The 24,464-nt window shown below is 40.3% G+C and overlaps 2 protein-coding genes across 3 annotated transcripts in view; one reads left to right on the top strand and one right to left on the bottom strand.

Annotated features, from left to right (window-relative positions):
- Positions 1 to 24,464, bottom strand: part of LOC145229863 (dedicator of cytokinesis protein 9-like) — a 53,352-nt gene that overhangs the window by 15,414 nt on the left and 13,474 nt on the right. For both annotated transcript variants that reach the window (XM_080095199.1, XM_080095200.1), the window contains exons 17-34: positions 24,179 to 24,346; positions 23,733 to 23,844; positions 23,223 to 23,350; positions 8,948 to 9,115; positions 8,458 to 8,646; positions 8,085 to 8,278; positions 7,842 to 7,941; positions 7,435 to 7,572; positions 6,471 to 6,576; positions 4,818 to 4,977; positions 4,292 to 4,418; positions 4,045 to 4,201; positions 3,724 to 3,830; positions 3,347 to 3,525; positions 2,859 to 2,915; positions 1,310 to 1,428; positions 838 to 959; positions 371 to 508 (exon numbers count right to left, since the gene is read on the bottom strand). In XM_080095199.1, the coding sequence (XP_079951325.1) occupies positions 371 to 508; positions 838 to 959; positions 1,310 to 1,428; positions 2,859 to 2,915; positions 3,347 to 3,525; positions 3,724 to 3,830; positions 4,045 to 4,201; positions 4,292 to 4,418; positions 4,818 to 4,977; positions 6,471 to 6,576; positions 7,435 to 7,572; positions 7,842 to 7,941; positions 8,085 to 8,278; positions 8,458 to 8,646; positions 8,948 to 9,115; positions 23,223 to 23,350; positions 23,733 to 23,844; positions 24,179 to 24,346 (2,469 nt within the window). The remainder of the gene's footprint in view (positions 1 to 370; positions 509 to 837; positions 960 to 1,309; positions 1,429 to 2,858; positions 2,916 to 3,346; positions 3,526 to 3,723; positions 3,831 to 4,044; positions 4,202 to 4,291; positions 4,419 to 4,817; positions 4,978 to 6,470; positions 6,577 to 7,434; positions 7,573 to 7,841; positions 7,942 to 8,084; positions 8,279 to 8,457; positions 8,647 to 8,947; positions 9,116 to 23,222; positions 23,351 to 23,732; positions 23,845 to 24,178; positions 24,347 to 24,464) is intronic.
- On the top strand, positions 18,756 to 21,345 carry LOC145229864 (uncharacterized). Its single transcript, XM_080095201.1, has one exon. It carries the CDS (start codon positions 18,849 to 18,851, stop codon positions 20,874 to 20,876), a length of 2,028 nt encoding a protein of 675 aa, XP_079951327.1. The 5' UTR covers positions 18,756 to 18,848; the 3' UTR covers positions 20,877 to 21,345.

Here is a 24,464-nt window from a genome sequence, read left to right as displayed (position 1 = left end):
AAGGCGATAAAACACACAAACATTTATATGATTTGACTGTAAATGTCAATGTCTATCGGTGGATATTTAAAAAAAATATATATGTAGAAAACTCGGTACTTATTTTTTTTCGTTTTTTTTTTCAAAATTGTTTGTCGGTGCTTCATTATGAACATAAAAACTGTTTGAATTTGACATCATTTAAACTTTTTCTACTTTATCGGAAACCATTAACGCACATATTGAATTTTACTTGTCATATCACCCGGAAATAAATTGTAGCTGGGATTGAGTCAACTGAAATTTCATGATTTTGGAAGCCAAGTTGATGACTAAGCAACAATATGTAGTGCACAGTTACATTTTCTGGGGAAAATCTTTTTTTCAGTACCTTGCAAAGGAACAAACGAAAAGAGGCGAACGCGTGTTTCAGAACCGACTCCGATTGGCTGATTTGAAGAAACGTCAGCATGACGCCGAACACCTTTCGCATGAGCGGACTGTCGCCGTCACGTGACTGCAATTGTTTCTGCGCAAAACATCACATATATATACATTGGACTTTTTCACAAGTATTTAGGCTTAGGTAAAAATGTAAAAAAACGTTTTTCGCGAAATCAACAGTAGAAATGTCTTTTATCTATAAAGCTGTGTTTACATACAATCGTGTCACAAACATTCTTTTTTAAATGGAAAATATTTTTAAAATTTTCTTTACTTAACAGCACAAGTTCAGCAAAACAGTTTAAACGTCAATGTTACAAGAGTAAAACCTCACAGCACGATTCGAAAAAATCGTGATTGAGTAATGAACATGTCGTAAAAGCTATTTAGAACGGATTGCAACACGTGACTTACTTTGTACTGCCTCATGAATTCGGCCAACATATCGAGCACCACCAAGCTCACTTCAGTGGACAGATTCGACTCCAGTAGAGTGAGCTGATTTAGTTCCGCATCATCGACCATGTGTGACGCTTCTGTGGCGGCAAAAAATATTTGAATTTGGTAGAAAATTAATTTAAGAGAAAAACAGCAAAATTGTAAATGTTGAAAGAGTCGCAAGTTTAACAAAGTTTTCAATTCTTTTGCTGGAGTTTATCACACTCAAAGAACACAGTAAGAGTAAGCCCGTAAAAAAATATAGTTTTATTTGCGGCAGAAACTAAAAACAAAATATTGTTTCATTGTGGCAGAAACTTAAGGGCAAAAACAGTTTTTAGCAAGGTCAATTTTCCTTGCATTGAAAAACACATCTTGTTGCCTTTCATGTAGAAGTTTAAAAATTAGAAAAATGGTGTGTTACAAAAAGATGAAAACATGTACTTACGGGTAACCATCGGTTCAGCCAAGATGCTGAAGTGCTTGGGTTGTGCCGACGATGGTCGAATGCGGACGGGAAGAGACTTGAACTTGTTGCTGTTGTTAATTTTTGAAAGAGAACCAAATCTGCGGTAACAAGGCTTTACTTGGCATTCAGTTTTATATGAGTAAAAGTAAAAATGAATTGATAGTTTGGCAAAATGAATTGTATGGTTATTTGCAAAAACAATAAAAACCAAATGTATAATCTTATTTTGCTTATACCATAATGTAATGTGTGAAAACACAATGCAGGTTTCTTAACAATTAGTACCAGATTCGATAGTAAAAAGTATCACCTGTTTAAAATTAGAGCAAATTACTGTTAAAAATTATACACAGCCACCATCACCTTAAACCAGCAAATTAAATATAACTTATTTGTTGGGTTTACGGAATTTAAGTAAAAAAATCCAAATTAGTCCAACCGAAATGGGTTGGTAGCAAAAAGTTGTTGTTAGTTTGCTTTTGTCGAAACAAATGAATACAACTTGTTCGACAGAATTACATACAATAAATGACTATGACATGATTTAAAACAAAAATGGCAATTTGATTGTATGATTGACAAATTTATCCAGTACGAACATTCACTTGTTTATAGGGGGCATCAAAAAAGTTCTTTCTCCTGTTTAAATTATATCAGTTTACCGGAGATATTTGACATTAAAAAACCCAAAAAATCTGGACATGGTACAAACCATGCACTAGAGCTAACACAAAAACATATTTCACAGCAGACGAATTTCACATTTTAGTGCCGAAAACTTTATGATCACTAAATTTCAATTACAATGACTGGAAAGTCGGATTGTTTTCTGCTTAACGGGATGGGGATTGCGGTCATAGACTCGACCTTCCACAGAATTACATTGAATTAATGCAGGCAAGAGTTGGACCAATGGAGAAACATGCAGCAGAATCAGTGAATCCAGCAGATAACACGCAAGTCGAGTAGCTTACCATTATACATAACTTGCGTACAGTGAAGATAACACACAGGCGGAAATACGTTGAACCGCTCAGTTGAAAACGCACAATTGCATGTAAAAACAAAGCGACATATTTTAGTGGTTCTGTAGCTAACTAATGAATGACGTAAAATGGAGTTTCTTATGGACGAATGCTTGTTATGGTTTGAATATTGCCGTGGGTAACAAAAATGTGATGAGAATATATAAAGAGTTAAGGGCTTTTGCATGTTCAATTCTTCGCTGAACTGTCGGTGAGGTCAAGTATGGTTTGAAAACTTTGGGAAAAAGATATAATTTGCTTCACGTACTATTGAGTATAATTGTCCACATATCACATACTTATGTGGTCTATGATATTTATCAGTTATCATACAAACAAGCAACAAGTTACTTTCCAGTCAAGCAAAGCCATTCGTTTACCTTGTGTTTCTGTTCATAACAGGGCTACAAATAGGTGAACATTATATGCTGCCGATTACATAGCTGAACAGCTAAAAGTCAATTTAAAACGCGGGCAGCGATTGTTAATGATGAAAAGTTTACCTGATTCCCTGGAACTGTTGTTTTTTCCCAGTATACTTGAAGTGATGCATACACATTCTGTAACAAAACATTAAACAGTAAGACAAAAGCTTGAATAAACGGTAATACATAAGCGTATTAGTCCTAGTTAGGTTGAAGGTTGCAAAACGCATTATGTTGTTCAGTGTAGCCAAAAAAATTCACTAGATATTTTTATGCTAACTACAAAGCGTCAACAAATCTAAAGTTAGTTTGTAAGTTTTAGGTGTTGACAAAACACACAAACAGTTGCTATTACAGAAAGTTATCATAATGCTTGCATATAGTGACGTTACATATATGCCACAATGACAAATTGGTGATCATAGCCTTTTCTTTAAATAGGAAATGTTAATGCGTTTCGTGCATTTGCATAATAAAACTCGCCAAATACATATTTGGATTGGTTCGGCTCAGCCCGACCCATAGCAACATTGTACGAATGTACACGATGTAACAAAAAGACTAACTCTAAAACGTCGAAAAAGTCGATCTGCTCTTCAGTTGTGGATTCTCTCCAGAAGCCGTGTAAAGCGTCACTTGGAAGCTGGTTTACGATTTGAAGAAAACACAGAAGTAAACTTCGAATCTCAGTAGCGTCCAATCTTTCGTTGGCAACAAACTTAGTGGCACTTGCTGTACTGAAAGTCTGTGAAAAAAGGTAAATAACAGTTGTGTTAAGAAAAGTAATGTCGTTGCATCTTGTTTCGAAAAATACTTTTCATATCTCTTGGAAAACCATAGCGTGAATATATCAAACAATGAACTATAACAGTTTGTTACATTTATTTTTGTGGCAGGAAAAAATAACCAGAAATGGCGTTTTGAAAAGACTGCTAAGAGCTACCTTGTCCACTGGTGTTTTTTCGGCTCCATTAGCAACGTTGTTTGAGCTTTCGTTAACCGCAACTGAACCACGTGACCCACGTGACAGCAAGCTACTTCCGGGATTTGCTGCAAGAAAAATATGAAGCGTTTCGATGATCAAAAATAGAAAAAACAAGCCGTGTAATTTCACGAGCAGAGAACAAAATAATGCAATGCAATTTATCAGCAACTGACATAGTTCACAATCACAGCAAAACTGAAATAACTAAAAAGATGTTTTTCTACTCTACATCGTAGCAAGGAAATGTACACATGAAGTGGCATTACATGTAATACTCACAAATTGCACTCATCACATTGGGATCTGTTAGTCTTGCTCGCAAACTACCGCTTTTATCGCCGATAGGTGGCAGTGTGAAGACGTTTGCCAAAGCTGGTGTGCTCTCTCCAGCGCCACGTAGCGGTGTGCTAGGTTCAGTCAAATCATCACGTGACGACTGTGTGACATATTTCAAGTTATTATACTTCTCTTTGGGAGAATTATTCAGTTTTTAAAAGACAGCTTGGATTGAAGCACACAAACTTACGTGTGAACCATCCTTGTTAAGTGAAGTATCGGAATCCACACTAAGTCGACCAACATTATCCAGCAATATGCGAAGAAAGGGAAGATAGAGTGCAGCGATGCGTGACTGCTGGGCGCGACTTTTGTATCTGAAATTATTTGTCAGTAAACAACCGTAACCAATCAGCAAACAATGAAGATAACACATATTCTACTGACGCTGTATATGTTACTGCTATTATTCACATAAATCTAGATATTTTTTAACATGTCCTATTACTAAAACGCTTGTAACCCTGGCTATGAGGTTTTCAACAGAAAGAACGTTTTGCTGGCTATTTATACGTTTCTAATATTTTGAAATGTTTACCGACAACCCAAACCTGATGTTCGTCAGCACAGTTAAAATTGCATAAAATTTTATAGAAAGATTTCAAAATTGTATAGGAATGTAAATATTTTCTAACCCATAATTTTCACAATGAACCGTAACGTCGTACCCCTACTACTGAGAATTTTGAAATCATCGGGCCGATAGAATAGCTTACCTATCATCGAACACATGCTTAGCAAGAATGTTGCGAAAGGTTTCGATGGCGATGCTTCGTACTTCAGGTGATTCGTACATTGCCGAGCACAAGCTCTTGAGAAGGAGGGCAGTAAGAAAGTGCACCCGACAATATTCGTCAGTCAGACAATAGCTGTAATCTAAACGCAACAGATTCGTGGTAAAGTGTCTGACCCAATGTGGTATGCATGAAAAATATCAAAACGTTTTTTATGTTAAAAAAGCCTTTTTTGTTCTAATTTATCACAAACAACAACAGACATTAGTAAAGAGAACGCCTTATTAAGAGGGAAAGAATGACATAGCACAATTCAACAATCAAAAACAGCCTTCTTGTTGAAAAGAAACCCGTCAAAACAATAAACATCAAAAATGGTAGTATTTGTTTGATGTAGGTATTAGGACAATTACATATGTTGCTTGTTTACATCTGGGATAGTTATGATAGTAAAAAAACTTTCATCTCAAACATAACAAAATATCAGTAAGCGTGTCTTTTTTCAGAACCCAAATAGCAAACCCACACGAACAAATCGAAATTTGTCCACTGCTTCCTTTACGCATAAACAGGCATGATACTTATTTGGTTGAAAAACAGCACAGCACGTGATACGTTTCGACCAATGGAGTGAAGGTACAGACATGCAGTTTAGTCGTGCATCAACATGAAGCGAACGCATGCCTATCGCTTTGTGACAACTTAATTGGTTAAAATGTCATTTTGTTTTAGAAAATTAATATAAGTCAACAAAGCGTTAGAAATGCGTTGCTCTTCGTTAATGCAAGTTTCAATGACAGTGTTGTATGCTCAAGTATGCAATACTTTCGTAAAAGGTCCACCTCAAAATTAAATTTTATCCACCAATATGATTAAAAACTGTATTAACAGCAAATTGCAAATTTTTTTTGCAGTTTAAGTAATATGAGTGAAGCTAAGATTCTTGAAACTATTTTAGGTAAGCTGTGGACCTTTTACAACACTGGGTACGATGGACTGTTACAATGTGATAGATAGGACCAGCTTGAGCACGAATTCGCCGCTCTACTGCCACCTACTGACAGTAGCGTATGCTTGGCAATGATAGTTGATGCTTAAAACATGTTACTGTGATGATCAAAGCAATGCACATGGGGTTGCAGCCTGACCTCTGCAAGCACGTGATATCTTTACTTTTCTTTCCCCTTTCGTGATCCACCAACTGTCGTCTGGCGATGTAGCGAGTAAATGGCAAAGTTTTTTACACAATATGTATGTATCGAGGTTAAATGTATTTCACCAGATGAATGTTTTGGGTTGATACATGAATACTTGTAAAACACCATTAGTAATGACATTGCTTTTCCCAGTATTGACAAACGTTGATTTTGGAGCACACAAGTGTACCGTTTTCTAGTGATTTTTTTTCAAAACGAAGAACTAAAACTAGTAATTATTTTATTAAGTTTAAAAACTTGATTTTTAAATCAATATCTGGTTTTGAAATATATTAAAGCAATGTTTTTGTGAAATGCGGAACCAAGTGCATTACGGTATTACTGTAGTCTGTGATAGGTTGTACTTTAGTAGACAGTCGGGTGCATTCAAAATTTTTGTGCTAGATTGAATTCCTGCCAAAAACTGATAATTACTAACCGTTTTTCGAGCTTTTCGCATTGCATGGAAATGGCAGGTTTAGTGGAATGTAATGTTCGTGGTAGCAAACGATCCGAAGAAATTCGAACTTCAACTCGAATAACACCTGAAACGGCAAGATGTACATGAAATATGACACAAGCAGGGTTGACACATAGTATTTAAATCATGTCATAAGGCGGAATACACATTAAATACAACAAAAACCAGCACTGATTCTTAATATGTTTGTCGCATGAGATTTTAAAGTGTATCGAGATATATTCGATTTTGCAAAGTCAGTTTAGGGCTAGGTGGCGAAAGTCGACTGTGCATGACAACGCTAGAAACACATTTTAAACTTATTTGTTACCAAAAGCAGTTTACCCGTCACATTACAGTTTTTGGCTTATCTGATTGCAAGTCTAAAACGAATCAATTTTAGTTTGTCAGTGTGCTGCGAGCATATACAGTTTGAGGAGTACACTTATAAATGCTAAGGTAATTTAAATATTTGCAAACATGTTACAATCATTTCTCACGCAACCAAACAAAGGATTGTATCCATGGTACTAAAATATCACAAGTGGCGATAGATAAAACGCTCGATATTTAGAATGTTTGAAACCACCGTTGATCTCCTTAGCAGGAGTCAAGTACACATCTCGACATAGCGATTGAGCGCAACGACGCGTAAAGTGTTTGCGTTTCACGAGAGTTTGTGAACAAAACAAACCACTGCTTTTAGTCTTGAAAATGCATTTCTGTTGCAAAAACGACATGTTTGCATAACCTTAAGTGGAACTCAAACCTTAAATACAAACAAAAAAACTACAATTTTAGTATTATACGTACTACTTTTAAAAACTGAAAACAAAATGATGTATGGCAATGTGTGAACATCCAAAAACTGGTCGTGATTTATTTTGTGGGCAGTTAAAAATAAGCTCTCACATTTCCCGTTGTTTTTGTGTATATTACAAACCTTGGAATCGCCTGGAGCAAAGTTGTCCATGTACTGGTTGATGAGTTTGAACATAAATCCACGGTCGATGTATGTGAAGCAGTGTTTGATAAAGGTCGCAAGACTCACATTGGCGTTGTGGACATCAGCGTAGTTCGACTGGAAAAACATATACACAGAAGTTGCTGATGCCCCAAATAATCCACTAAAGCATGAACAACATGCAATAAAAGTCCATGTTGCAGAGATTCAGCTTGTTGGGCTAACACAAAGTGTTCGTGTGAGGATTTGACAATGTATCTTTTAAGCTTACAATCTTTGAAGTAGCATGACCCAACATAACTTTGTTTAGAAACTGTGAATTCAAATTAACTTTTCAATCAACCAAAACGTAATTGTTCGAGATGAGATTAAGTATAACTCAATACCTTCCACTTTTTGACAATATGGGTGACAGCTGTGTTACAGAGACTTTGCACGGCGTACTGGAAAGACACGGGAAAGCGTTCGTTCCGCTTCATCTTCAACCTAAAACACACAAGCAAGTCGGATTCACAACTTCGCCTTATGAAATAAACAAAAACATCGTTTCATATTAAAAACAAAACGGGCGAATTTTACAAATTAGCAAAAACGCGGAATCTATCGGCTAAAATGTAAAGCAAATGTACTTTTGAGTAAAAATGAGATGCTGTGCCATGCTTTTGACTATGATCTGGAGAAAGAATGATGAATGTAGAAGAAGTTTGTTCGTGGTGAGAAAATCTGCAGCAGTCGGTCGCAGCATGGCTTCCATCCCTGAAGTCAACTGCTCGTGAACTGTTTTGCTCTTGTAGTCTTTCCATGTTGGCACAACGAAAATGTACTGCACAAAAAAGCACGGTTTTCACCTTGTTCAAACTTTTGTCAGAGAAAAAAACGAAAGAAAAAGGATTCGATAAACCAAGTTTAGCCTGGTACCACACTGCGAAGTCATATTATGCTTTTTGTGAAGTAATTTAATTTACATACAGTTTTATCAGTGAAGTGTATCTCATGCCACACCTTAATATATTGCTGCAACAAACTTTCCTTGCCGCGCTGATGGCACGAAGCGATCACGTGGATAAGCGTTTTCATACAATTCGACTCGGAATCTGACGTCATCCCATCAGCAGTCAACAAATACAAGAGTTGAGTGAGGATGGTTGGAAGATGTCGGATGAGCGCACTGTGATCGGCCGCAAGCAAACTCTGGAAACACATGTTTAATGAAAAAAATTCAACACCCGTTACTGTCATATGCAATAACTATCAACTAAATACTTCAATCGTGTTTTGTTTACTTTCTGAAACAATCTGAAAGAACTTCAAGAGCATAAAAGTTCTGCCAAGCGATGGGCAATCTTTAGACATATTTTTTCAAGTTAAATTAAAAGCCACGTATTCACAAAAGACGGCATCTCTTTTGATAAACATTAGGATCTCGCGAGTAGTTTAAAAACGTTAAGATTTAACAAAAAGCGTCTTTCAGCATTGTAATCATCGCAGTTACCTTGAGATATTTTACAATATCTGTGTCTGTGCCGCTGTTGGAAAATCTCTGACAAGCTTCGAAAAAGTTACAAATGTGTTGATCTTCGGTGTAGATAGTGGATGAGAGCGAGAGATAGACACGGAACAGTGGTTTGCCGCCATCCACCCACTTCACTTCGGATGAGTGCTGCAAATATACAAACAAATTGTTTCAGTTTAGCGAAACGAGGTATCCAAGGCGCTTTATACCATCTGATAAGGAGCGAGGCTCGTGAAAACTTGTTATGGTGTCGTGATATGTTGCGTATCTGATAAAGCGCGAACTTGATATGTAAAGTATTGTAAAAAAAAAACAGTATGCATCGGACCGTCAAAGCACAGGGCTAAATATTTAAGTAACCATTGTTTTTTGGGTATTTTTTTTATCTGCGATCATGTGAAACGCTATGAATGGCCGAACATTTGAGCGATTTTGGACGTTTTACATACTTGGTTCGAAGAAACTCAATCGGTAAGTTAGTTTGCAATACAGACGCAGCGTCTGGACTGGTCAGTGGGCACACCTCCCCTTTCTCCTTAAGCAGCGGAAACAACGTGCGCAAACCGCTTAAGGTCACCGCGGGTATGCAATCGGAAGCTACAGGGGTACTTGAAATGCCTCGAGTTCGCCCTAACATCACATAATTGAACATGAAACGCGTAAGAGCCGGGTACCCATATATGCCAAAGCGGGACTGGTGCCAGCAAAGTGGCCACACGACTTCCTGGCAGCTTGATGTGACTTTCAGCAGGTGTTACAACAAAAAGAGCCGAAAATCCGACTTAAACTTACAAGCTTTGCAAAACTTTGCACTCACAAACGAGGTTCGCACCGAACGGATTGCTACCGAAATAAATCGCTGCTCTTATTTGTCCTTCCTGTGAAAAGGCCAACGTTCGGTCCAGAACAGTAGAAAAACTTGGTTTGCACGATATTAAATAAGAAACTACATACAACGCAAACGGCAATAGGATAACCCCCCTTAAGATTCACAGGCGAGATTGGGTAAAAAAGCAAAAATTTCCATATACATTGATGTCTCGCTTTGTAAAACTGGAATAGCCAACATGATGAAATTACTCAAAATGCTTGTTGATCGTAACAAACTGATTAGGTTAAACTGTATCAAAAACAAATAACAATGTTTTGAAACCGCAACACTTTTGTAGGTATCTTTAAATATGACTTTGCTTTTCCGATCGATGTATGTTGACCTACTTGGCAACAAAGGCAAAACCACACAGTTACAATTTCGACGAACTCGACGAAGTCTTTCTCTTGTGTGGAGAAAGAAATGAATCGGAAGTATTTGCTTTTGCACTTGCATTAAATCTAAACAGTGCCAAGCGCAGTCGCTACTGTAAGCATTAATTGCTAGGTCGTAAGCATTTGCTAAATTTCCTCCAAACCTCAATACCCGAGGGTTTTCTTTGAACAACTATATTTGGTTGTTTCGATTCTCCCTTGCGCCATGTGACCGGGGCTATGCACTAGTTCCTGTTCGATTCCAACCGATGACGTAAAACCGCACATTTCAATAATGTGAAAGTTCGAACAGACAAGGCATCTTGACGACACAATTCGCAGGAAAAATTCCGCTGGGAAGACCGAGGACACCAAGTATTTAAAAATAACCATTTCAATCATATGACCTATTGAATGACGAAAAATGCGAAACCGTGCGACATAGGTAAGGTTCACCGGCCTGTGCGAAACGATAAAAATGCTTCCTATGACGCTCATGCAATGAAGCGGCTTCCTTCAAACAATGTATGCAGTCAGAAATATTTAATGTAAAGGTTTGTATTGTTGAGGTACTGCCTTGTCTCCTGTGAAAGTATGCCAAAAAACAAATCGACAAATGATATGCATGTCCGTAAAAAGGTTCCTTAAATTACGCTTCGATAAATATTTAGCAAATGTTTCAAATGACAAAAATAGAAAAATTACAAGATTATTGTATTGATGGTGAACTCCAATGGGCTTGGCGTACTATAAACATTAAAATGGGTTTCCTTTCAAGTTCGCCCAGAATTCTACTTCAATCGATATTGCGTCATACAAACACGTGGGACCAAAACATTGCTGTTCGCTTTAATATGTTTAAAGGAACGATTCCATGCGTGTATTTCAGAACATCGGATACGTAAGACCACAAAACCGAAGCAATTTAATATTCCAAGCATGTCGCGTAATGTCAGCGCCAACATCAAATACCTAGCGATAACAATTTTACAACGAGCAGTCTGATTGATCAATAGACAGCGGTCATCTGCAGGTCATAATTGCCGTGGAATCAAGAAACACGTGATCTGCTCACGTCACGCGGTGCTTGTACGTCTTATTGGTTCATGTGACAAACGGGATATCGGTGCGAACATCTGGCTTTCGCAATACATTTCTCGTAGTTGTAATCGAGTATTTGCGGCAACTGCAAGTTTGGCGTTGTTCGAGCTGCTTGTAAAAAGGTGGCAGCCATTTTGTGGATGTATATTGTTATGCAAGCCGAGCAATTTGGCACCGTATAGTTTATCGTAAACCGACCAAACATGTAAAGTCCTATTTTCTGGCCTAAAACAATTTTGGGAATTAAAGCACAGAACGTATTTTTTTCAAAATGCTTTTAAATGTATGAGGCATGAGCGGAGTACAACATATGGTCAATATGGAACACAACGTAAAAATCTACTTAAATTCTGGTACCACTGAATTATTTATCAAGAGCAAAAACGAATAGATAACCACCTACAGATAAACAAACTGCAACATTAATAGGTTTAACCGAAGTTTAAACAGTGGGCGGCAAACACTTTTGTGTGGGCTCAGCTTATAATGCCTAACCTATTCTGTAACGTTATATGCCCACCGCAAGAGTTCGACTTCACAGACCCGATTTTCAGCCGGGACATGCCACCAGCACACTTAGATTTGGATCAGTATTGTGGTAAAGCGAGATAAGATACGACAACACAGCTGAGGTCATTTGTGGCCTGTTGTTACCGATGGATCAAACAACAGTGGGGCTAAACACCTGTATGTTCCTACAACATACGTTATAATCGCAAATGTGATGTTTGTTGGTTTAAATTAAAGTGAATAAAAATAGCAAAGTTTGTATTTGCGAGTATTTGAACAGCTTTTTAAAAAATACGGAGCTACTCCCAAATGGCCATGACTTTCCTAAAATTATTGCAACCCTGTACAAATGTTCACCACATTTGCCAAACTTGCTGCAAACCTTTCAAAATGTTTATTATCAGTTTGAATACACAATATAGCGCAGGATACGGAAAACGAAACCTGATGTCCGCCAAGGAGGTAGTTCAAATACGCAGACCAAACACCATGTCCTGTTTGGACAGTTACAAGATCGACATGCGTAAACCGTGTTCAATCGGCCGCCACAAATGTCAGTAGGACAGTGAACCAACATTTGGCGTCGGCCACACGAATTCCACGCTTTCCCACACAGAAAGTGTCGCACCTTTGTGGCCGGGGGCTCTTACACATCAACAAAACAATTGTCGAAGTCGCGCGAGTCTTATTCAACTGCCATGCGCTTTAATCTTTTTGGAATACCGAAAGTGAATAGCTGATGTTGGCGCCTGGGCAAGGTGCCCGATCCTAAAAAGCCAGTCTCCCACATAAGCTGGAGAGTGAAATCGATCATATCAAAGTGCCGAAATGAAAGGAAATCTGAAAAACTTGTCATGTGCGACAACAAAGCGGTTCTGTAAAAACGTTTTCTGCTGCAAATTTGCTATCAGATATGTGAATGAGAAGAAATATTCTTTGCAGAGTTTGTAAAGCAGAGTTATATCAGTAAGTATTAAAATTACTGGTATCAGACTCACCATCCCCTTATACAGTGTTTTTTTTAAGGTGTTTTGGGGGTCCCCCAAATTTCTCCAGCGGTTTCCCAAAATTAAATATGGCTATATTTTGGTATTTAAATGAAACACTGCCCGTATATAAAAATCCAATGCAACTGAATTATATTAATCAATTCTTAATTTGTATATTCAGCGTCGTATTTAGAGACAAATTTAGCGGTAAATTATAATCTCATTTCAGTTGAGAAGCATCCAAAGCCTCCAAGTTATATTCAAACATCGAGAATGTTAATCCAGTGATCCAATGCCGTTCTTGGCTGCGATATTGCCTTGGGTGCAATATCAAACGGTCAGACACAAGCAATTGAACTTCTCGATGTAATGCCCGTGGGTGCGCTGTTTTTGGATCAGCAACTCATCAATAAGCATCTGAAATCCCAACTCGTCCATTTCTCCCAACAGTTACCAAATCCCATCAAGAGTTACTTAAGAGATACTCACAGTGTGTCCCAGTCGTAAGTGTTTTCTGCGAGGGCACAGACCTTGTTTTACGCATGCTTACGTTTGGTGTTGAAAGTTGAAGTGAAACCAGGCCGGGTTCCGAGCAAAACACCAGGCTAGTAGCTCGAACTCTGCGCACGATGCTTTCAGTGCAAGCCACCATAATAACGTGAATCATCTCTTTTCGCCATATTTCAACACGTGATCAGCTACGTCATTTTAACTAGTGTTACCCAACCGGTACGGAAATTGTGAGGTTTCGTTTTCCGACGTATCTCAATGGTTACAATCTTGTGTACAGTGTGCAAAGGAAACGTTGTATCCTGTTTTCAACAGCTTGTATGTCAAAGTAGCAATTTAATGTGATGCATATTCGGTGAATACACCTGGTATTGCCATTGAACAAGCACAAATTCTCAAGTCAAACCAGGTCAGAAACAACTGCAGCCTCCATTGGGATATGCAATTTTTTTAAATGTTTGTTTAGCGTTTTATGGTGACGAAAAAAAGGCCAAAACGAAGTTCAAAAACCAGGCACAATTTTATACTTCCAAGAATACGTCCCAACATAGGGTCGTAAATTCCGCTGAAGTAATGAAGATCCTACTATTTATAGAACAAAGGTATTTCATTAAAAATTGACTTTGCCCATGTGATTGACATCAATATGAAGCACTTGAAGGAATCTGAAACATTTCACAGTAAAATATCCCAAATAACACACCCCGCTTTTTGTGGTATAAGAAAATATTTTGTTTGGTGCCATTCAGAGTTCGGCGAATAATACCAGCACTTCTGGTGCTGGTGGTTTACAAGACTTCAGAAATGTTATTTGATGTGGGGACAAACATAAGATTTGTACACGATTTCACAGCCCAGTTTGCATTTATAAGCTGACTGCAACAGTTGTAAGAAATTACATCACCTATAAACCTTGGTAAAAAAATTGATTGCGCAAAAACGGTGCCTAAAATGATAGATGTGACCTATCCCATTTTGACAAGGCCATCTCCTTGGACGCTGCAAATTTATAATTGTCAATGCACGTTTTCCAGAAAGATTGGAAAACTGAAACGCCCCAGTAACAATGGGAAAAGCAAATCTATGAATAAGCAAAGGCCGACAAGCAACGCGGACAAGTCCAGTTATTTTTGTTTTACCTGCTGAGCAAATTTACGGCGGGTCTTGAACTTTGTTCAGGACGAGCAAAGCTGGCTTAAGAATAAGTGTCGCAAACAATCATAAAAACGTCGGTTTTCAAAGGTGATTGGAACACGCACGCAAATGCCTGCGTAGTTGCTCGAAAACGGGCACGTCATAACTTCCATTGTGAGAGCGAACGGAAAAAACGCAGGGGTTTGGGAGAAGCGAGTGACTACAAATTGCGGCGAGGCGCTCGCATCGTTGCCAGACGAGATATTCATAACCGGGCATTTTTATGTGCAACAAAAAAGGAAGTTCAGGCAGATTAAGCAATGTATTCTCTGTAAATGCGAAGTACAGGATTATATTGTGGTTGTTAGCGAGTAATTTGCATTTTAATTCTTGCCAAGGTCGTCTTGAGGTAACACGAAAATAGGAAGTGGGTATTGCTTGACTGTTGCTCAGTGTCAGTGGTTAAAAAATTCGGCGCAGTTGTGAAGTAATATATGTTGTTTCTGAAAAGCAGGGTCTAGGATTTTGCCTTGTCATTTTAGCGGTAATTTTATTAAATTTCTATTACTGGGCGACTCGGGTGCTTGTGGTCAATTAACAACCGTTAAATCCACTTGCTGATAACGTTTGCGCGCAATGCTTCGGGCTAACTTTTCGCCCTGTGTTCGGTAGATTGTCGCACTAAAAGCCGTTTGGACCAAGTTTTGCAAATAACAACCCACTTGGACACGCAGAACTTTAGTGATTTTAAATAGTTACTAACAATATCTGTCGAATTGTTAAACGGGATTGAACCGCTTAATAATTTAAAAGCGTCGTCAAAAGAACCCAGCACGGCTCAAACGGCATTATGAGACGGTCCGCGCCATTAAACATAGTTGAATATGGCAACAAGCCTAAATATTGACATTGGCGGCGTTTAAAGCGCACGCAACTGCGCCGAGCAGACGCATAAAACTTAAGTATTCCGGGCACAATAAACCCAAGCAAGTCAACGTACCCTGTAAAGTCAAAAGAGTAGTCGGAGACAGTCGAAGCAACTGACAACAAAAAGATATTAACTGTTGGCAAATACACTTGGCATTTACCGATCTGAACAGCAATTCGAATGGCTGAGTAAATTCCTGGACGTGCGTACGCGTGCCCACCGACCGACATACTTCGTATAAAAAACGTCCCGAAATAAAACCAAACCAGTGCCGTCAATCAAAGGTAAAATACTTGATCTAAGTTGATAATTGGACTCGGTATTCGCTATGAGAAAATTTTGCTCAACATTTAAAATAATGTGGATTTAGTTCTGACAGGTGTAAATTCGTAATTTAACGCGATATTGTGATCAAGTTTAGTTGTACAAAAGCATTATACGGACAAATAAAACAGTAAATGGCGCAGTAAGAAGCTGCGCAAGCTGAGGTCACCGACCTGAACAATACATTGCCACTAATAATTGTGTGTCTATTGACTACGAGGGAAGATGGCAAAAGTACATAGCCACTCGAATACAAGTATTTGCTTTGCCAGTGGACAATATTGACTCGTCATATGTCAGATTGTCTCAACAGACATTGTGGGTTTCTAACTTGTCGTTGTCCACCAGAACAAATGTTAAATCATGTCTAATGGCAAAATGTCTTACAGCGGTTAGAAAATTCGAAGGCTGACAAGCACGTACGAAACATTGTGAACAAATTTAGAAAGTCATATCGATCGATTTAGACCTTTATATATGTCAGAAATTCCGCTCAGATCACTGTAGGTATTTCGCAAGCAAGTATTTACAACTAAATTGGTGCTGCCGAGCTTTACACATATGTTCTTTGTTTCGATAAGTCGACACAAGACACCGTTGATGGATTCTGGTTAAACCAGTAAATAGCTTGTTGTTCTCGCAAAACTTGGTCTGGTCCAACAATGCTGCGTTGTGTATAATAGCTGTTTTGCAGTTGCGCGAGGTAATGTGAACTTTTCATGCAGCCAAGTTCGGGGTTGGCGTCAAGTGTGCGCATAAGAAACGCGCAGAGATTAAGGATAAGTCAACGGTATATAAGTACACGAAGAAGCGATGAAGTTTGAGATAGAGCACATATGTGAAGATAACAACTATACAGCTTAATTCGAGCACGTTTCACCTTAAACCAGGTACATAGAGCTTGCGCTGTCAAATACGTCAATGGCAAAGCGGGGTTTGATACTAAAAAGTAAAAGAGGTCATTGAGATCAAGCACATGCTATGTAATACACCGTAACACAAGCATATGTGCGGGCGCGTTTGAAGATGCGACTTGTGGTCTTGACCAGAATTTAGAATAAAATCCCAGGGGATCAGAACCACAAGTGTTTGAACTTGTTCCAGGAGCCAGGACTTGAGATTTCGCGTGGCGACGTAGCTAGCTAAACGGATGCACGGTATTTAGTAAACATTGTTTGTAATACTGCATCGAGATTGTTAGGCCATATCACAATATGATGTTTTCGTTTTAATATTTGGAAATTTGTGGCATTCGTATAAAATTCCAGGCATGATATCATCACTTAAGTGTAGGCGCAACGTTTACACGCCACAATGACAACCGCACGGTCACGTTCGAAAGGATACTGGTGCCTTATCAGTACTCCATCCCGTCAGCGGAAGAAAGTGTTGACTAAAAACTTCTGACAAACGAGGTATAAGCAAATTGCCACTTAACTCGTGTTTGTGGCACCGTGGGGCGGGTGACGAATCACCACTCGATCGAGTTATAGTGTCGAGGGCTAAACACATTTTCACGTGTTCGCCTGACTCGGAAACCTGTTAGTTATTGAGAAGCCCTCTTTATTCTTCGCGATGGTCAGTGGAAAAACAAATATTGACGAAAGAATTCGGGCAACGCTTCGTTTCAGTCGACCCTTGCGGGTTTAATAAACCTGAAATATTTTGACATGAATTTGTCGGCACCAATCGGCGCAGTATAACTTAAACCCAATAGTACAGTCGAGCTAGTCAAATAACACGCTGGTTTACAGCAGGCGCATGTATTGTCATAAGTACGTTTAGAGGGCAATTTGTTAGTATACAGACGGATCACAGCTATATGTTTCTTACATGTTTCATTAGAAATGTATTAACATTCGGCACAGCTAATAGCACAGTTTTTGCAAGGATCGTATCGAAACAAAAACGTATTGTGAGAACTCATCGACCTTTTGTTGCTCTCTACCGGCTAATTAACATGTCAAGGAAATTATATTACCCAATATCGGCCGAGATAAGTCAGCTCTGACATTTAACCTAGATTGCTGTGCATTGTTCACAGGCGCAGTGTCAGAGGGCGGGTCTGCGTCATTACAACATCATTGTAAAAATGACTGCGGCGTAGTGACGTCATAGCCAGTTTCCGCATCACGACGACGAAACGTAAATTGGACAGAATATTTAGGGACGGTAAATGTGGAATTTATAGACTGCGTGCTGTGATACATGCTGTGTAATATTCACACAAGCTTTAACCAGCTCACCTTCACAGTTAGCAAGAGGTTATTTTACTAGGCGTGCGACATTGTATCTTAATTTTTCGACACTAAGGTTTTCGTACCAAGGCAGAGCGGGGCGAGGTGCTTACAAACTCGAAGCAATACGCACGTAAATTAGAACTGTTAAAAGGTCTATTCTTAATTAAGCCGCAAGCACAAAGCAGTTTGCACGTGTGAATTGAACGACCCGCTGCTTCTGGCAGAAAGCGAGTCGACGGGGGCACATTGGCACAGGTTTATATCAGCAGGTGATCTGTCCTGAAACGGCAATACGCGAGACATGGCAATTTTACGCTTGTAGCGATTGTAGCGATTCGAGTTGACCGCAAAGCACCGTCGAGCAGAAATCTACCGTTTTCGCTGGACTTGGGCCACAATAAAACGCCGAGGGAAAGAATCTCCTTAACCACAGGGCAATACTTCACACAACATTGAGCGCTTTTCCCAATACATTAAAACAAAGATGAAGGTAGCGCGTCATTTAATGGCTTCCTGTGACAAAGACATTGGACTTATTTCGCAATAGCATGCAACAACACGACACGCAGCACACGTAATGACAATAAGCCACCAGTGTGTATTCAAACACTGGCCACACATCACTTTTCTTTTCGCAGCGCTGTAATGTTCGATTTAGGTAGGGCACGTCACCACCTTTATCCTGTCATGAACAGCAGGGATTTTCCGATCAAAAAAAGGTTGGATTGCGCAGATGTTTACATATTGACGAAAAACGAAAAACAGTTAGCATAAAGATGGCTGCTAGTCAACGAAACAATTAAGGAAACTTTCCTTTGACGGTTCAGATTTATTGTGAAGATTTGTGGTTGATTTCAACATATTATTAGATTTTGTTTTGCATTACAGATTGCAGTGTAATGTTATTAAACAAGATGTATGTTATGGCAATTGCCATTGGGTTAATATTGTCTACAGCGGCTCAAGGCGCCACAGCACAAGATGGAAATGAAGAGCTAGTTGCGCCACAACTTCGATTTATGCGTCCACCAGAAAGCAACGAACCGCAGACGGTAAGAAAACTTGTGGACACGAGGATCCGGCAAAGCACTCAACATGAGGTCGAGGTTGAAGTGCACAGATCGGAAGAAACGACGACTACTTCTGAGGGTGCAGAATGCGAGTCGAACTGCACAGGGTCGTCTTCATGTGAGAGTTCAAGCTCAAGTGCCTGTTCTTCTACCTCATCCTGCGCAACACACTGCAACACAGGCTGTAGCTGCGGTTGTGCTTGCGGCTGCTGTGGCAATGGCGGCGGTGGGGCGTCTGATGTTACTCTATTGCTGCATACGTTAAACCGTTTAACACAGGGCCCACCCGGCTCGCAAGGACCTCCTGGGCTACAAGGACCGGCAGGATTTCCGGGCATGCCAGGGCCTCCCGGAAAAGCTGGACATCCCGGAATTCAGGGACCACCTGGTCTGCAAGGTATCCCAGGACCCCCTGGATTTGGATTAAAAGGAGATTGTGGACCACGTGGGCCCAAGGGAGAACCAGGAACGTCTGAAGTAGGCAAACCAGGACCACCAGGCCCGCCAGGACCGACTGGCAAGATTGACTATGAAGAATTTCGCAATTCTCCGATCACAGTCACAGGCGTGGAAGGCCCACAAGGCGAAAAGGGAATGCAAGGCGAGAAAGGCATGACAGGACCTCCAGGACTTAGAGGGCCACCAGGATTTTCCTCCAGTGACATTGAAACGTCCAAAGTCACGCGTGAAGTTGCGGGCCCAAGAGGCCCCAAAGGTGAAGCAGGTATTGGAATTGTCGGACCACCAGGTCGCCCTGGACAGGACGGAATCGACGGTATACCTGGTGAAAGCATTAAAGGCGACCAAGGACCGGCAGGAGAACCCGGAATTGGCCTTCCTGGGCCACCTGGACCGCAAGGTCCACCAGGTCGTGCCGTTGAAGGAAAGAAAGGTGAAAGCGGCCAGGATGGACAACCAGGAAACCCTGGGACACCAGGATTGCCAGGACCCCCAGGTCCTCCTGGAATACCGAAACGTCAAACTGACAGCGATGGGTTACTGAACGGAGAATCTGGAACACAAGGAGAGGTCGGTGAGCCTGGTCCGACTGGGCCTCAGGGTCCTCCAGGCATGAAAGGATCACGAGGTATGAAGGGAGAAAAGGGAATGACCGGACAGCAAGGAAGACACGGACGCCCAGGTAGTCAAGGCAGAAGCGGCCGTGGGGAGAAAGGAATAAAGGGTGACATGGGGTTGCCCGGACCTTCAATTAAAGGCGAGCCCGGACCGCCAGGTCCACCAGGACGCTCAACACATTCACGTACAAACACGGGCATGAGCAGCGGCAGTACGCTGTGTTGCCACCAGGAAAAGGTCGCATTTATGGCTGGTCTTTCGAGAAACTTCCAGGGAAACAACCGTGGGATCTGCTTTGATCACGTGATAACAAACCAAGGCGGCGCATACCGTTCCGCCACCGGTTGCTTTATTGTACCAGCGGCAGGAATCTACGTTTTCCACGTGCATATCTTGCGTTGTAGAAGCAGCGGGCCACTCTACGTCCACCTGATGCGAAACGGCGAAATGATCAGCTCAGCAACCAATCAGGACTCGAGGTTCGAGACGACGTCAGCAACGGCAGTGATGCAGCTGCGGCGAGGTGACGTAGTTTGGGTGAGACTGCGTCAAGGCGTGGCGTACGGCCACAGTCCTTCACACTACACAACTTTCTCGGGCTACTCGATCCAGCTGGATGAGGCTGTGGATGTGACAGCTGCCTTTGCCCAGCAGCGTTACAAAACTGGAACGAGTTATGCGCTGTACAAAGGTGCTACATCAAACTTGTTGACCGAAGAGGCTGCAGCCCGCGCCAGATCTATGAGTGGCACAATGATGTCCATGACAGGCAACGATTGAAGTCAATGACGTCAAACACGAAATCTCTTCATCAAGGCGACTTTATAACTCACGTCATAGCTCCGTTATTGCGTCGTTGATCGACGTTATATGCGAAGTACAAGTTCAAACGCACACAAAAACTTGCCATTAAAAACCCATTTCTCGTTCGTTTAAGTCACAATCATTTGTGTTGCCACAACGCTGTAAGGGTTGCAAGTATAATTTTCATTAACGAGAGTACAAATCAATGACAATCGAATCACGGATGTTGCAAAATTCATTTTCACCGTCTTTAGCAATTGCATTTCAACTTTTCACACTCTAAATATATTTATTTTATTTACGTTGCTATTTGTTCAGTGTCTTTAAATCACACTTAAAGGTTCATTTTCTCGTTGTTTGTCGTAAAGGTGTTACTACGTTAAGGTTTTCGCTTTACTTGTTGCGTAAGAGTATAAGACGCAATAAAAAACGCTGAAAATTTTGATATTAAAAATGAGTTCATTTAAATAGACAGTGCTATATATTTTTCCACCACTTTTGGGAATTTAGTCAAGTTTTTTACGTATTAGACCAGTCCAAGCTATGTGCTACAAACGAAATTGGTAAATTAAAATCGACAAGCTGCTAAAGGTTAATGCGGCGCAAATGAAACGCGCCTCTAGACTTAAAAACTAAACATGCAAAATAGAGTTTAAATTGCAGCAAACGAGCGGAACCAAGTCAACTAATAAAGGTTTATCCGACTTACGCCCGAGCACAAAAATAGAAAGTGAGCAAGGCCGTGACGAGCAAGCCACACGCGAAGGGTTTGACTTTCACCCAGCAAGCAACCAGAATTAAGCTTGGCGGATCGATAATGAATTCGATCTCACAGCGGTAGACGTCAATCACAGTAAAGGCAAAACGCAGTTTGTGGTCGCCTACATTCCCAGTCTTATCTTCAACCCTCAAGCGCATTTGCCCGCAATGACACATGCTCGCTTGCCAAACGCATCGATTTCTGAATTAAAAACTGTAGAGGTTTGTGGTTGTGTAACAGTGGTTTTAAAACTGCTTCAGTCTGTGAGGAAAAAGTGGTTAGAAACTCATTGTAAAGAATGTATGATAAATAGGTGTTTACCACCGCACGATTGTAACTAAGCTGAAAGCCCAACAAATCGTTTATTCTGGTAACAAAAGTGTATCGTACAGAAACATAAAAAATATAAAAATTAGGCACGCTAGCGATTTCTAAAGCGTGTATCTTTGGTACATTTGTCCACGCGCTCTTTGTTGGACAAACAAAGGAAAAACAACCGACACGCATATAAACCAATGGCAGCTGACATTAACTTGCAAATTTTGCCTATGTTCCCTATACCAGTGGTTTTCTAACATACTACATTACTCTACCGCCTAAGTCTTATAAAAGTTCCGCCTCTAAACGACAACGAAATGGTCCAGAGTATAGTCACATTAACAACTCTGGTACATCACATAATTTTTGCAGGTTGGCATTTCCATGCAACAACGCTAGTATTCTTTTCTGTCAAAGCCCGTATTAGGTGAATTCGATTACCGGGCTGGTGAGAAAGACGGCATATCCATATATGGTGTGACAGCTGACAGACCACCTGCCACGGATGTTTACTGGGTTTTAGACCGCCTCACACACTTTCATCCGATAAACATTACGGAGGTTCGATGAAATAGGATAAACCGTGCTTAACAACTGATAAATATCGCTAAATTGCAGTGTGTGATGTGGATAATCGTGCCATCAAATGTTGTACATGGTTCCTGCCGGTTTAATTTGTATCCAGCAAAACATTTGTTGCTTTACACAACCATGACCATAGGAATATCTAACGTCGTTTAAACAAATCTATTGACCGTGGAGTTCTTCCCAACGTCGCACAATTAAGTGTAGTATTCCAACACCGTAGCACAACAGTATAATAAAAAGATTAGGACAGCAAAATTGTCTTGAGGCTATTATGACGACGTATGTTCAGCAAGTTTTATCACTGTATACTCGCACGTCTTGCTGCTCAAATATAAATAATAACCGCACATGTTTGCACAGGAAGGAACATAAACCGTTATTAAGCGACTCATGTATTAGAACGTGTGTTAATTCACATCAAGCTATACCGTGGATAAACCAATAACATTTAATTTATCTATATCATTCACGACACTGTCTATTTTTTCCGTTTTGTTAAGGCCCAATCTTTTTGCTAAACATCCCAATGCATTCTCCATACACAACACATTTTGTTTTGGGACAAAAACCTAATATAAGGCTTGTGTAAAGCTCGCAATTTCTATCACAATGCCACGATAGAGTTTCGAAATTAGGTGTCAGCAGTTAACACTCACCTTTCCGAGCGCCAATTGGTCGTGTAGTGCGAGATAACCAGGTTGAAGATTTCCTGCTACAGGCACCTGATGTTCACCACACGTCACTCGCCCGTCCTTCGTCAGTAGAGGCACCCAAGCATGACCGACTGCGAACAGAGGAGTTCGTGTTTCAGCGAAAAGGTGGTTTGCGTTAATGGATTTGCGTTGTAGAGAGGTACAAGTGTTAAAGGTGCGGGTGAAGGCAAATGTGTGTGGCAGTGCTATTGAAAATTTGTTGAACAACGGAACGTATTTATTGGCAATAGGTCCACAATTCTACAGTGATACGACAAGCTAGTAAACAATTTCTGAAGCTTCAGTAAAAAATTTCGTCAAACAACTGCATCTATTGTTTTGATTCATTAAAACAAACACGGAAATTTTATTCGTGAAAATCATATGATGTAGCAGTTTGTCCCAAATATGTCAAGTAACGAAGACACTCCTCGTGTGACGGATCTGTGTCCCCACCTAGCGGTCATAACTCACCTTCCATCTGGACGGAATCTTTCTTTTTTGCGTTTGTGTCAACAATAACATGATAGAAAGAGAATAGGATGTGGTGACCATGATGGAGTTGGGTGGGGAGAGAAAGCTTCCACTTAAAACAACAAAACACATAATTTAACATAGATAACCAAGCAGTTTTTGTAGGTCGTGAATAAACATCTCAACGGATTTAAGTGTTTAACTGGTAACTGGTAACTAAGGTGTGTATGTGTAAAAATTGCAGACTAAATAGTATGTAAAGTGTGTCAATTGAGCATACATGTGACCTTCATTTCCTTTGTTATAAAATTAAACATTATATTTTAACAAACAACTTCATCTAAAGAAAGCTTTACATCCAGGTGTGCATCTGAGACGGGTGACTCAACAGTTACACGGTACTCAAGACGCAAGACCCGCAAAAGCTGAGTTCCCAAACAACCAACCTCTTCGTAAAACTCGGGTTTTTCGTGATGGTGAAGTACAGCGGCTGATACACGGGTGGTGAATGCACCCGTCCCTGGTGGACCAGGTCGTTTGTGGAATGAACGGAGAGGTTGAGCACCTTCTGCATCCGAATCACGAAATTCGGCCACAACTGCAATGTTGCGAGCCTGAAAAATAAGAAATATGTGCAGGTTGAGTACGCTGTGTGTAATATACCAAGGAAAACCGGGGAAATAATGAAATAGTGGTGGTGTACACTTGAATGTTAATTGGGGAGGGTAGGTT

This window comes from Phallusia mammillata, chromosome 5 (genome assembly GCF_965637545.1).
Source record: "Phallusia mammillata chromosome 5, kaPhaMamm4.hap1.1, whole genome shotgun sequence".
Lineage (NCBI taxonomy): Eukaryota > Metazoa > Chordata > Ascidiacea > Phlebobranchia > Ascidiidae > Phallusia > Phallusia mammillata.
The sequence above is the reverse complement of the archived record's forward strand: the minus strand, read 5'-3'. Positions and strand labels throughout refer to the sequence as shown.